This window comes from Spea bombifrons, chromosome 13 (genome assembly GCF_027358695.1).
Source record: "Spea bombifrons isolate aSpeBom1 chromosome 13, aSpeBom1.2.pri, whole genome shotgun sequence".
Classification (NCBI taxonomy): Eukaryota; Metazoa; Chordata; class Amphibia; order Anura; family Pelobatidae; genus Spea; species Spea bombifrons.
In genome coordinates this window covers 28,877,528-28,893,056 of record NC_071099.1, presented here as the reverse complement: position 1 = coordinate 28,893,056, position 15,529 = coordinate 28,877,528, and the positions used below count along the sequence as shown (strand labels likewise).

Sequence of the window (15,529 nt, the reverse complement as noted above, 5' to 3'; positions counted from 1 at the left end):
TGTTCATTCAATGACAAATGAGAGGAGAGATGTCTCTGCACTTCCCACATTACAGAATTATCTCTTTAATAACTGTATATACTTGGGTTCCGCAGTAGAGAATTAAAAGTACCGTTATATTTTATTTCTCATTAGAGCTACAGTGACCAGGGAGAAACAAAGAACTCCCAGCCCAACCAGCCCTCAAAAATGATTCTCCCAAAGCAGTCGATGTACAACCTGCCTCCGCAGACCTCCTCCCCATACCCAGGATTGGCCCCCTTTTTGTCCCCTGCAGAACTGCAAAATTACCGTGGGCATCATCACCCCAGCCTGTCCCGGAGTCTGAATGCCAAATCCATGATGTCCAGCATCAGTGCCTCCCCTCCACCCACATTCCAAATCAGTCCACCCCTTCACCAGCACCTGCGTCACCCTCCCAGCTCTCTCCTTAACCAGTCCCTCAACATGCAGCAAGTATCCCAGCCTCCCATCCTTACACCTTCCTTGGCACTTCAGTCCCCCATGAGCTCATCTCCCACAGGTCAACAGGTAGGTAGCACAGTTCATACTCTGTCACTCAACTCTATGCCGACTCCTCCTAAAAGGAACCAATCATGAAACCAACCAATGTTCTAAATGCTCCCCTTTCCCCACTTTGCATAGCCCTTCATTCATAACACTTACTGTGCCTTTTTATCTTTAACTACAATACTTGTTCTCCACTCACTCTTTTCTTCCATAATACCATAATCTTCTGTCTATCTCCCTTTCCCTTATTCTGCCATTACTCTCGTCCCCCCTAATTTACTGAACTGAATCCCATGTGCAATAAATGCAGACTAGGAACATGCCTTGGGACTTTTCCGACTCTTACCTGTATGCTACGGGTTCTGGCACGTGGGGCATTTGAGCTGTAAATTACCCCTTTCCGCTATTCCCTCCCATAAACCCTATTGTTATTGATGGTAGCAGTTTAGATAGGCACCTCTTCTTCTTGTCTCTATATTTTCTCTCTCATTTTCTGCTGTATCTTTTCTGCCTTTATAGCTCTTTATAGTCTCTGGGTTTTATGTACTTGCCCAGTGATTTGCTTTTGTCTGGCTGACCTCTTGTTCCTCTCCTTGCTCAGCTCACCCTATTATTGTACTATTTTTTCTTCTATGCTCAAATCGCTGCATCCTTCAAACTCCTATCTCTCAGCTGTCAGTGTGTGACACATTTCTTTCTATTCAGACTCCCCTCATCCTTCCATTCTGTTATGCTCTCTTACTCTTTGACTTACTCTGTGACATTCTCCCACCCCTCTTCTCTCCTACTGGAACACAGGACTTTTCACATGTTTCATCAGAATTCCCGAATAGCGTTGGTCCTCGTTCCCCAGCCTCCTCCAACCCCCCTGGAAACACGGACTGGGACAATGAATTTCCCAACAGAGAGTGTGGGATCAACCACTGCAAGTGAGTGCAACTCAAGGCGATTAATAGTGTTTTTGTGTATTTGAGTTTTGGTTTTGTTTGGTTTTTTAACACGGCAGAATTAAAAAAATGTTCTACATAAATCAAAACCCGATTTAAAGAAAGCCCATGTAAATCCTGCATTCAACTTAAAGGTGGCGCTAATTACTTCCAGAGCGAATAATTACTGGTGGGGGCTCACCATAGGAGAAACTATTTAAATGTTGTCGGTTCTCGAGTGAGCTAGTCTAGCATACTTTTGTACATATTTTTCCCTTCGGGAATCTCTGGAGGATCTCCCAAAAAGTATATGTGAGTCCCGCCGAAGACCTTCTCATTCACTAATAATCCCACCTTACTAAGTACACGGAGATGCCAAAACACAATTCTAAAGTTACTGGTTCCATGAGCATTTTGGTTCTAGACTGCCCTTGTGTTTGGGATTTCTCGGGTATGCTGATGGATTTTCTTTTGGGACGGCGCAGAAACTAATCTCACGTTTTTGTGTACAATACTTGCCGCAACATTTTGTCACATGACTCATTTTACATATGATAAGATGAATCATGCTATATGAGATACATATAGTTCCAGGAGCTTTTCAGAAGACTATTTTAAAATTATCTTGCCTATAGAATGCTTGCCAGTTGTGTACAATTGTTTTCTTCAAGAACAAAAGGGCTCAGTGAGATTTATGACCATTTACACCCAACAATTTTTTGAAAGGAAACTTAAATGTGTAAAATCTAACAATGGTGGCAGTTGAGATTATCGTACATGAGCCATGTTATCCTAAAACGCTGTTTTTTTTTATTTCCATTCAGTTCTCTGCCAGGAGACAAGTCTCTCTACCTCACCTAGAACCACAAGAGCATCCGACGATGAAGGCCAATGGAATGAACATTTTAGAAAGTCTACAGCACTGGACATTTAAGAAAGCACTGTTACCAAGACAATATGGACTTCAGTGGTTGGTTTCTCCACAAGTCTCAGAGAATCGGTTTGGTTTGGGAAACTGTACTTGGTGAAGTTATACGCCAAACCACTATAAACCTAAAGAACAAAAGAGACACCTCTTCTTGCCATCATATTGGCCACAGAAGATTTGAGGATAAATAGTGTACGCGGGGTGGCTAATAGAAAATGTAAAGAGGTCTGTTAATATTGTACAATTTAAAATAAAATAAAAAACAAAAAATACCCCCTCACCAAAAATGAAAACAATGAATCTTATACGTGGGAGCTGATACCTAAATAAATAAAATGTGCAAATACTCAAAAAAAAACAAAACAGAAAAATACAATGTGATAAGATTATTAAAACTATAATTTGTTGAATAGTTGTAAGTAGAATTATCATGTGGTTAGGACTGTGTTTAAATACATCTTTTTTTTTTCTTTTTGTGTATAGAAATAAAATGAGTAGCTTACTTTATAGTAAAAGCATTTTATATTAATTGTAGCACATTTTTTTAGTTATACATAGGATGTGTAAAAAAAATACTGCCAATTTTTTTTTTGTTGTTTTTCTTTTTACAGTGAGGAGAGGAATTTCTATCTGTGAGTTATGGATTATTCTATTTTTTTCATTCATAATTTTACTTTATTCTAAATTGTTAACTGATTTTATTTATGGGAAGAAAAAAAAAAAATACATGCAGATTCCTGATTTAATAATAAAAAAATATTTTTTTTTATGTTCGGAGCTGGGCTGCCAGGGCCTATGTAACCAGAATATTTGTTTTGTTTCACAACTGCTTATTTGACTTTTCTTTTTAATAAAACATTACAAAAAAATCAATATATGTATTTTTCATTCCTTTCTTAGTACATGATTTGAGTTTTACCTATTTTTGCCTTTTTTTTTTGTAAATAAAATAAAAAATAAATGTCCCACTACTGGTTAAATTTTAACTATTCCATTGCTTTAATAAAAGATCACATATTTTTTTGCTACAATATTAAAATGTTTACATAAATATTTTAATATAAGTATATCTGTATTTATTTTAAGTCCCATGCATAATATTTAAGTAGCTACTATCTAGTCTTTCATCCTAATTTACTGGATTTAGCCAAAAAAATGCATATGGTTGCTTTTCATGAAATACAGAACTGCCTCCAATGATTTATTTTTTTTGTAATTAACATTTTTATTGAATGAAAGGTATTATAAAAGTAAAGGTATACAAATAATTGTTTATATACAACCAATAATTAAATAAGTTGGACACGGGTATACGATCTGAAATGAACAAACAACAATGTAGATGATGTGAGGTTCTCAGAAATATGTTTTAAGTACAAAAGAAAGTAAAATAGGCACAGATCATTTTACACATATTAAACACATCAGAACCATTATCCAATATATAATCATAATATATGGAATATATTAACCTAAAATATAGACGGTTTATGTATTTTATTGATTTTATTTTAAGCCCCAATTTAATACAATAAGCCGGCAAGAACTGAGAATAAATTACTTTTTGTTACCCACGTTTTACATTTATTTCGAGACTTTAAAGATTATTATTATTGACAATGACTGATAAAAAAAAGCTACACTGAGAACAATAGAAAATCACTCCTATTTGATTCACCCGCGAATCATTTTTTACATGTATATTAAAGACATTTACAACATTTTAGCAATCTGAAATAATGACCCATGTGTGAAGAAGAAATAAAGTAGCATGCCAGTGAAGCCATATTAATGCCAACACATGGACTGTAACATAAGGAAGAAGCAACAAAGCTAGTAGCTGCAAAATAAATATTTAATGGGTAAGCAATCACTATACTGACTAGAATGAGCTTCAGCTGTGGAAATGTGCTGCCTTCAACAGATGTTTTCCTTGATCTAAGAATCAGAGGTGGAACCGGCGCCCGTCGTGCTGTGGCCATAATACACCCTTGCTAAATGTGTACGTGGCCTGAAGCAGTTAGCGTACATTTCATGACCTAGTTATCCAAAAGGTTATAAATGAAAATGACTTTTCATGAAAAGTCTAGTTTTTAGATGATATCTATGGAAGTTACGCAATGCTTAGCAGTTTCACCAAGAAACGTGTTCCCTGTTCCTCAAAGTAACCCTACGCCGAATGACGTTCCAACAAATTATAACCAAAGTTTAACTCGCCTATTTCTAAATTACCCACTCTGTTCATCCATTTGTTAATATTAAAAACCATCTACTCCTGAGTATTTAAGAACTGTGAGAAAACACAATGTTTAAGTGTATCTTGTTTATTCATCAATAAACAAAAAAATCATAAAATAGTAATAAATTACTATCTATCGCCAGCTGGTGGACTAAGGTTAATCAGAAGGTAATACAGTTGAGTATCCACAGCAGTCATTGTTATAAAACGTGTAGAGTCCACTGCCGGCTTTTATCTCGATGTGAATAACAACCATGATTCTTTACTCTTTGTTAATCCAGGAAAGTTATTCGAAATGGTGTTAGGTGTGTAAGATGCCGCCCCTAGCCATGCCTTGGAAACAGAGGAGAAGAAATACATGACATTTGGCTATGTTCTCCCCCAATTAGCCATCCTATAGGCCATAACTGTTGGGAAACGTGAACTTCTGATGGTCTACAGATCAACGTTTGGGAACAACCATTATAACTTTAAATCGGAACCAGCAGGTGTTGGTCTAATGGTCTAAGAGTGTGACTCTACTTTACAGCTTCTAATTTTGCAATTCACACCCTGCAACCTCAAATGGTTAGACGCTGCAGACTGCATGAACGAGCGTACAAGTGTCAACGGTTCAATCCCACACAAGCACTGTCAGAAACCACCAATTATTTCTGTACATGCATGAGAACATGTATTATTTATACAGAAAGAGCAAAGCCTTAGATCGCACTAGCAAAATAAAAAATAGTGCAATGTAGCTTACGGTTCTAAGCCACTTCCATTACAACGTAGCGGGTTGGGGTCTACGGCGCTGCTCCTTAATTATTACTTATATGGCTTCTAGTAAATTTCCGTTCATTTATGAATACTACCTATATTTGTTTTTGTGTTTTATAGAGCGATTGATTTTGGAGTTTCTGTGAAAATGTATGAGACTCTTTGAAATGAATAATCCCAATTGCAGAGTTTTGTTTTTTCCTGAAATATAAAAAAATAAGATGGATCCTATTAAAAGATAAACTCCCCCCCCCCCAAAAAAAGTAATAAATTAAATAAAATTAAATAAAACCTGATGTAGAATGAGAATCTCCCTTCTGTCGTCATTGGGGGGAAGGGGGCACAGTTTCTATAAGGGTTATTCTGTATAGTCCATATAAATTCATTTTAAATTATGTAGCATGTGACTGTGCAGCTTCCTCAGCAAACTAAAAAAAAAGGTTATTGGGTGAAAAAAATATATAAATCCAAAACACTATGAAGCGTAATCTGATTTTTTTTCTATTAGCTTAATTTTCATACTTCGGCTAGTAGATATTACTGAGACTCTTGACATATTAACCCTTTAATGGCCCATTGTGAAGATTCTATTTAGTGACTAGTGACTCACTGAATGTGTCAACCAAGTGTCTCTCGTGGAAACCTTGACTGTCATTATTTAAAGATACACTTCATTGAGTCACCTGCATTCAAGCAGCGATATCAACCACAACATACTGGAAACGAAAGCACCAGTTGTGAGTTTTTACATATGATAACAGCCGTGTACATTAAGAAGGAGTCAGCTCCAGAGAATCTCAGACCCTGAGACTTCCCAGGTATGATAATCATAAAGCTTTCAGCACTTAAAACATGTTAAAGGTCGTTGGATTAATATTGGTAAACCACACGTTAAGAATCACACTCAGAAGTAAGCATGTGCCTTGCGCGGAGGTGATACGAGGTGACATGTGTAGGTGTGAGTATGATCGGGTGCTGGGCTTTCTGTGCTATATTACACATGTATCCCCAACGCTCTGATCTATAAAACCATGGAAGGTCAGTCAATTTTTTCTTTATTTTTTTTAAGGGTTTCTCTTTTATATTGTTCTGCCTACTGCAGGAAATGTGTGGTTTGTTTTACAAGAACAATTAATGGGGTTTGAGCAAAAAATGCTCGGTGTGCTACAAAGTAGGAAACCACACCGAGAAAAATCAAACTTTTGCACGCATATTATTAGCCGATTTAACCCTTCGCTAGCAACAACTGTTACCCATTACCCAAAAAAAAAAAAAATAGTTTTAACTATTCTGGGTTTTCCCCCCCAGCTTTATAATAATAATGATTTTAATATAAGATAAAGATTGCGTTAGATAATAAGTATTAAAAGTAGACAAAACACTCAAAGTAGATGTATGCAATGAATTACTCTCTTGCCTGTAGTCTGGGAATCAATGACTGTGGTGTAATGGCCCACAATGAAAAGTAGACAATATCATTTTGTCCCCATCTTTGGTCTCTGATGGCTTTATTTGTTAGTAACATTCTAGTAACGCATTCTACGAGTCAGTGACCTCTCATCCACCAAAAAAAAAAGCCTGTCGCCCATGCGTGTAGCTTAGTTCACCGTAGGTCATCATAATATTCATTTTTAGTTTCTTGTTTTAAATTGAAATTTTGTTTTAACGACGATACTTCCTTCCCTGGAAACACACTGGATGGAAGAAGAGCCCCTCTGTATGATGATGTTTTGTTCACGTTTTCAGAAGTGATTACCATAACGGGTCGCAAAACTTCCTGGATCCTGAAACTATTAAAGAATAGTATAGGACAAGAATGATCTGTTTTCTTGGCACCATGAAGCTTAAGGGAGTCTCGCTGTAACACTTGTCAAGCTAAGACCTACAAGAACGTTGGCCGTTTCTGCTTTCCCATTGAGGGCGACAAAACATGCGGAAGGTCGTAACCAGGAAAGCGCAGCGTTAGGCTTAAAAAGGCTGCAAAAGTGACCCGACAATGTAGGTTTATCATCAGGTTCGCTGAAGCGTTCTTATCAGATGACAGCTTAGAAAAATGATAACATTTAGAGACATTACTTTAAATGCCCAATGATTTTTTTTTAAAAAGCACATAGATAATGTTACATACATTTAATTTTCTACTTCTTTTGATATTACTTATTTTTGTGTTTTTCTCCATGTTTCTAGAATTTATATTTTGTTCCTATAAATTAAAAGATGTCACACAATATATTTTTTAAAAAAACTTTCATTGTTTTCTTTTTTATTTTCAAATTATTTCTGATTTTATTTCCATCCTACAAATTTTTGTTAATGTAAAATGGTTTAGGAGATTTCTGAGAAATAAGTGCAGCTTTTCTGAGGTTCACTTGGTGTTATTGTAAGGCAAGGTTCTGAGGTTATTAAAATAATAGGTTAATTGCTGCGTGACTCAGCAAACATGAAACTATTATTTCCAAGCAAGGAACCAGCAGCAAACTTACTGCAGCAGCAACAGAAGCAGACAGCAACATTTACTATCATTTTGAAATATACAAAATGTGTGTTTTGGATTGCTGTTTGAGCCAAGTACCAATTCAGAAAATAATTTCTCCTCTTTTTTTCAGCAATAAAAAACTACCGGTACATACCCTATATATATATATATATCCTAAGAAAATAGGTGAGTTCATATATAAATACAACTGCATTAAAATTAATCTGTTTCTATCACATGTGCATATATAACGGCATATATCTATATCTATCTATCTATCTATCTATCTATCTATCTATCTATCTATCTATATATATATATCAATATATATATATATAGATATATATATATCTATATTAATATCTATATCTATATATATATATATATATAAATATCTATATATATATATATTGATAGATAGATAGATAGATAGATAGATAGATAGATAGATTTATATATGCCGTTATATATGCACATGTGATAGAAACAGATTAATTTTAATGTGGTTGTATTTATATATGAACGCACTTATTTTCCTTGCTATGCCTTTACAGGATCCATTACTCTCACTATCAATAAAAATATTAAAATAAAAATAAACATAGGACCCCTGTATCATCACACTAAGCCATCTTTAGGGATAGCTGCTATTACTCCAAAGACCCCAAAGGAACCTCTACATGTAATGCACTGCTCTGATGACCTGAACAAAAGTTAAAAAATAAATAAATATAAATAATAATAAAAAAAATAACTGCAAATACCTTCCTTGACATATACATACACGTTACAATCCATTATATCTGGATATATTTGTGTCTGCTTTATGAATGTACTGTACTGTTACGAATAAAAGAGACTTGAACATAAAAAAATAAAAAACAAAAAGTTTTAAAGTCACTAAAAATTTCCAAGCCATCTCAGAAGCAGTATGAGGTTAAAAACCCCTTTGTTGCCGATGCCTAGAAAACAGATAAAAAAATATTGTTGTATGTAAGGGGGTGTTAAGACCCTTCTAAGCATGAAAGACTGGGGGGATTGTGTTGAACATAAGCAGGGTATTTGTATTTGTTTGGCACCTATACTTTTCATTGAAGTCCTAAGACAAAATAAGATTTTTTTGAATGTGTGCCCACCTTTTCATACATTAGTGCTATATTTATATAGATATGAATTTAAATGAAATTATGGATTTTCCTTAAAAAGCAATGTATGTGGGTTCTCTACAATGAGAGGGAAATCATGGCTGAGTAAAGGTCCTTTGGTCCTTCAGGCGTAATATAAGTAACGTACGTATGCGTCCTGCCCTTTTCACTTGCTGTTCCTTGGATATTTTGGATATTCCTCTCTAGTAAGTTATTTCTCCCGCTTGTTAGGTTGCTGATTGCTGTTGATTTGGTCGGCAGTGCTTGTAAAGGGAGTGAGAAGAAGGCAGAGACCTTCAGCACAGGAAATTGCAAACATTAATTTTGCAACCATTTGCTAAAAATGTGACAGTAACCCCTTTAAGGAACACTGCAATCCAAGAAGACCAGTAATAAGGGGGGGGGCACGTTTACCATGTGTATATAAGGAATGTGTAACGTATACAGAGTGTGGATGGCTATAGTTTGTGTATGTTATACGTGCAAGCCCCAGATGATGCGTCAGCCTAGCAATGCTTCTTCCTGCAGTTTTATAAAAGGAGGATTTGGAGAGTTTGAGGATCTTACCTAAGATATATAACTCATGGGAGATGATGCATTGAGGCAACACAAGGGCATGCAAGGCACAATGCCTAAAACCATTGTTGCGTGATGCATGTATACAGACATAACACCCATTAGAGATACTTCTGTTGCATATGAGATGGCACCACTTTGGAAGTGGTGGGTCATTTTGTCTGAGGGTTTGTGGCTCAAAACCCAATGGGTTACATTTATATGGCTTATTTTGTGCACCTTTTTGACCACAGATCTACTTTCTTGCCATGATTTCTATATTTCCACAATCTTGTTTTAGTGCATGTTTCCGTGGCTTCAACACCTTTGTGTAATACCCCCATTGAGTTCAGAATATTACAAAATGCAATATTTATGGGTATTTACCCAACTGGGTAAATCATTAATTTAGCTTCATTGAGGTCGGGTACACTGTGGAATCTGGTTAGTGATCTATTACTGTTTTCATTATTGTGGTTTAAAGAGTTGTTTTAACGTTATTTTACTGGCGTTAATTATACATGTTCCATTTTAGCCATTCCTTATGGCTAATGCATACATTCAGAACTGATAAACCACCAATTTCCCATTCCCACTCCCTATTCAATGTACTCTCTGTTTCGTGAATTGTTCACGAACAACAGGAAAATTCACAATGGGGGTGGGGGTTAGAAATGTAATTATAATGGTCTCATTTTCCATTTTTTTCCTGATGGGAGGAGAGATTTCTGAGTCTGCAAAAAAAATTCAATATCCACTAAAAGAACAGGCAAAAAAAAACTAAATTAATCATGGAATAGGAAAAATACTGAGAACAAAACCAATAGCATGCAGCAATAGCGCCACCTGCAGGCAAGTTGGTGAATAACATGTGTTTCATACTGACTTGTATTAGTACCTAAGAGCTTACAGGCTTTCTTTTATGAGTCTAAGTCACCCACACTTTTAATAATATTATCCATGAGGATGAATTAGTTGTGAAATCTGGATAGTTAATTATAGTGGTAATTTATTTACCCCTCTTGCACAGAATTGCCCCGTTTTTACACTGCTTCTGAATGATGTATTCAATTTAGGATAAAAAATGTGTTCATTGAAATCTAAATCTATGTTCATTTAAAGGGTACCAGGCTTTAAAAATTAAAATACAGGCGGACCACCTGCATTACTCCAAGTTATACCCCGCCCAACTACAGACAACATGGTGAATATCAAATCTATCCCCAGCATTTCATATGAAGGCAGAACTATAGAAGATACTCAGAGACAAGTAATGGAAACATCCATGTCTCCATACTTTAGTCGCAAATATATAAACTGATTAACAATATGTTCCTTTCTAAATCAACCCACCAGAAACCAAGTTAATTAGATCTTTTATATTTGTATAGTAATTGGATGGGTGATCCCTGATCTCTCCAACTGGCGCGATTACACTGCGGAGGTCTCTGTAGCGTGATGTTCCTAGGCATCGAGCGTCATTAACAGGCTCGTTATCTCTTAATCGGAGAGACGCTAAGCCGTAAGGACGGTGGTGGTCATGCAGGGGGAAATAGGCATGGTTAGAGTCGAGGTCTAGGGGCTTGGGTTTTTACCAAGACTTTTTATGTGAATATGACCGATTAATAGCTATCTATGTTACTGAATGACGCAAGAAAAGGTGTATTAATGTTCTTACTAAACACAATTTGTGCTGTTTCTATTAAAAAATAGTTTTTTTGGGGCTGTGGATATATATGATACTCTAGCAAACTCTCCGAGGGGAAGGAAACAGGAACAGAAGGATTTGGGTCTCAAAGAGACATTATGCATCTCGAGGCTGGGCTTTCCGTTGGGCAGACCAAGTATGTGCTGAGAGCTGCCATGTTTCTCACTGGGATTAGTATTAGTAACCCCATCCAAGCTTTGCAAATCTTGGCTGATCTCTGCCCTGACCTCATCCATTTACACGGACATGGGGCAAAGGGCAAAACATAGTTTATGTGTTTCACACAACAAAGTTATTAATAATCATTAGGTCTGCGGCTGATAAAATCAATGGACTGGCTCGCCAATAATTGTTATTTCGTTATTCTGTGTTTTTATAGTCATAAATCATATTACTTTTTTTTTACTTTTAGAACTGGTTTAAGGACTGCAAATCCTTTTTTGTCCCACATACAAATTATTATTTTCCTTGTCTGTTTGTGGGTTAAGACTCTTTTGAAACGCAGTCAGAAAAATCCCACGTTAGTTTTCCATTCCTAAACTCGTGGCTAAACATTAAACATTTTCTAACTAGGGTTTTCTAGAAATCCATGCTAAATAAAGTCACGGCTCATCGGTTTGCAATTCGTCATCATATATTGCTATGACAACGTCACACACAAAAAAAAATCTATACCGCTGAGAGCACGTAATAATAGGTATATGCTACTATAAATGATATAGATTGATGACATCATAATTATAAGCTACAATCATTTCCAGGGCAGATTTTCTTTGAATTTAATTTGACACAAGGGAAGCTCAATAACAATTTATATAAGGTAAGATATTGTCATACCTGGAAACTCTCTCCCTCTTCTGGGGTGGGGTGGGGCTAGAACCGGACAGCCTTTAATGGGAGGGAAGTGGGCAGGGAGCAGGTGGCACATGGGCGGGGCAGTGCGCGCACCCAACACCACTCCCCTCCGTGGAGAAAAAAGAAAATGGCCCAGAGACTCAGGGGAAGTAGGACTTCATTCTGAGACTCTGGGTCAAACCAGGCATGGATATTAGTTGTGGTGTTTAACGTCCGTTTTAATGTCATATTTAACCTTATCATCATTAGGGTAATTATGGCAAATATATATTTTAGGTTAATTGTCCATATTTGGTGTCCTTCTGGCTAGTCGACCTGATAAGCTTGTTATTAAAGGAATAATTAAAGAGAGACTTTAGTTTTACTGTGAGGAAAGCACTGTCGCTCATTAGACCTCCTGGGAGAATGGGAAACAACCCATATACCTAGAGAGGATTCTGATGAATCTCTATATATACATGTAAAAAAAGGCAGTTGCCAGGTAACACTCTGCTATCATAGGTATTAACTTGTATATGATGATGGAGTGTACATGACTCCTTATAACTCCTTATGTCAGCCCTATTCTCTTTACAGTAATTGTATGGCCTAGTTAGTTAATAAAACCATTAGCCAACCATAAAAGAGCAGCCAGTGTAGCGTGACATACACAAATTTCCTACCGAGTACCCCGAGTACTATAAAAATACTTTCTTAGGAGGAGGGCTCTAAAATGTACCCCTTAATGTTATAAACAGGATAGTAGGCAAAGGTAAGCACTACAGCAGTGGCAATATCTTAAAACCTCAAAACATATCTAATAAAACACTGATTGTGGATAACACATGAAGGCTAAATACCTGTTATACCTACTACAGTTTTATCGAGGTTTTTGCACTAGCAATTCGATTGCTATGCAAACAGAAGATAGTTCATGGCAGGGCACAAGGTGGCCCTGGCACTAAGGCCCTAGGCCACCTCATGATGTAGGTGCATCCGATGGATGGATATGCGCGGCCACACATGTTTTTATGGTCATGTAGGGTGCAGCCTGATTTGCCACTGGAGCTGCAGATCAGGTTGTCGAGTATGGGGCGCTGATGACCAGATGGCCACTTGGGGCCTGCTTCATGGAACCACAACCTTGATTAATCAAACCCCAGTTAAGGAGGACACGTTCACAACTTATATACCCAATGCATGACAACATATAGATATTCATCTTTTTCTTGATAAAACCAGCTTGCGCATGACATAATATGCATACAATACACACTTTACTTTAGTACATCTCGCTTTTTTCCTTTTCTCATGTAAACATGTTTATGTGTATCGTTGTGTTATGCATGAAGGAGTTAAGTGGCTGTTTGTCCCAAGATCTGAATGAGTTTAGTATTTCTGTACCTTTTCTCTCAAAGTCTCCCTCCTCTCCAAATCACTTCATTCCGGTTTCCATGACAATGTGATTTTCCATTCTCTGTATAAAACAAAAGATAATATTTCTTCCAGTCCTTTCTAAATAGGAAAATAATAAGCAGATTTACTGCTCTGCCTTCTTTACAACCGGCTTTTTCATAAGGAAATATAAAGTTTGCGAGAGCTGCAATAACATTATATAGACTACAGACGCATGTATATTAGACCCAGTAGATAGAATTGTTGACAGCTTCCTACGTTGTCTGCTTTTCGAGATTTTGATATTTAGGAAGGGAAGTTATAGTATTGTGCTTACAGAAAAACAGCGTTATGTACAATGTAAAACATGCTTTTTTTCTTTTTAATATAATATATATATATAATATAATATACTAATGAACATAATTTAAATATCCACATCTACTTCCTTGATTTATCTTATAACTGTAGTTATCTAATATTAATAGTTACTTGGGCTCCCCCTGCTTAAATTCAATTAACTGTGGGTTTTGGGCTTGAGTCCATGTTGTCTTGAATCCTAATTCTTACACCTGGGTAAACAACATATTCATCGTTATTTTGTTTACCTGAATATTAATATAAGAATGGACTCTGATAGGATACAACGTAAATCATTCAAGGTTCTGAATTTTGGAAACAAAATAAACTTGTAGCGTGCACGCTAAGTGGGGCTGTGTTTAGGGGTATTTTTAAATGAGATGGACTGAGGGATAATAATTGACTTTGTTACAATGCACGGTGTCAACAAGCGGGGCCGGTCTGGCAATGAGCCATGTTTTTCTGTTGCAGCACTCGATCTGCTGCTGGAGTTAGTATGTGTTGCTGTGTGCCGATGGCCAGTCCGGACCTGCTGGTGAGATCAAAACATCTCAGCCAGATTCAACTGCTAGAACACGTCAGTGAAAACACATGTGTACTGAACTATTTCCCTCCTAGGATATACTGTGCATGTGTAAAACACAATGTGCACCATATCCCTAAAGTGTCCCTCTTAAGGAGGGTCTGTGCCTCTTTTGGACCCAATCTCCATATCACTAGTACCTCTCCTGATGTACCTCTCTCTTTTGTACCTTATATGACCAAAAGTATCTGGACACCTGACCATCACACCTATACGAGCTTGTTGGACAGACCATGCTAAAACCATAGGCATTAAACATAAGCTTGATTTTATACACCTGTTAGCAATGAGTATGGCCGAAACACCTAAACTCAATAATTAGGAGGGATGTCCCAATACTTTTGGTCATATACAGTGTAGAAGCTCAGAATGTTTGGTGGAAGTTTTGCCTTCTGAGATCATATGCATAGAAATGGCCCTAAACTAAGTGTGGTCCGGGCTTTTCCTAATTGGGTTACTTTACTTTAGTTTTCAAGTAAGCGATCCATAGTCATATATTATGACTAAATTCTCAATGATTTCATCTGAGTTTGGATGGGTGCCCCTTCAGAATAATAGGCAATCTGCAGTTAGTTGCATCGAATTTTCTGCAACATTGATCAAAGCTGTAATTAATACCGCATTGCTAAACCAAGACAGCAGCTGCAAACTAAAGGTAATAATATTTTTCCTTGTATTGATGTGTCCTTGATTGAGAGAAAAAAATAACTGTTCTACGGTGATACAAATTATTGATTTATCCCAAACTAGCCGGCTAAACAGATCCTAAATCAGGTCTGTCTTTTGATAATCAGCAGTGACGAACTAGGAACAATATATGGGGGGGGGGGGCACATATGATACCACAGTCCAAACTGGGGGGGGGTCACTAATAAGTTCCACCACTAAATCATGCCACTGAAAAAAATAATTATATTTAAATAAGATGCCAAAAATACCAGAGTATTGCAGTATGCAAAGCTAGCTTTTTTATTGGATTAACATAATTTTCCTCTCTTCCTCAGGTATTACTTCAGACCTGAAAAAGAGGGGAAAACTCTCAAAAGCTTTTCTTTATAGTTTACAAATAAGTGCAGGGACAGAGCGCCTGGTTGTTGTGAGCAGAGCCGTA

General features: G+C 36.7%; 1 protein-coding gene across 2 annotated transcripts in view; it reads left to right on the top strand.

Annotated features, from left to right (window-relative positions):
- Positions 1-2,708, top strand: part of TOX2 (TOX high mobility group box family member 2) — a 55,772-nt gene extending 53,064 nt beyond the window's left edge. For both annotated transcript variants that reach the window (XM_053452833.1, XM_053452834.1), the window contains exons 7-9: positions 136-531; positions 1,309-1,439; positions 2,261-2,708. In XM_053452833.1, the coding sequence (XP_053308808.1) occupies positions 136-531; positions 1,309-1,439; positions 2,261-2,297 (564 nt within the window). In that variant the 3' untranslated portion in view covers positions 2,298-2,708. The remainder of the gene's footprint in view (positions 1-135; positions 532-1,308; positions 1,440-2,260) is intronic.
- Positions 2,709-15,529: the final 12,821 nt, after the last annotated feature.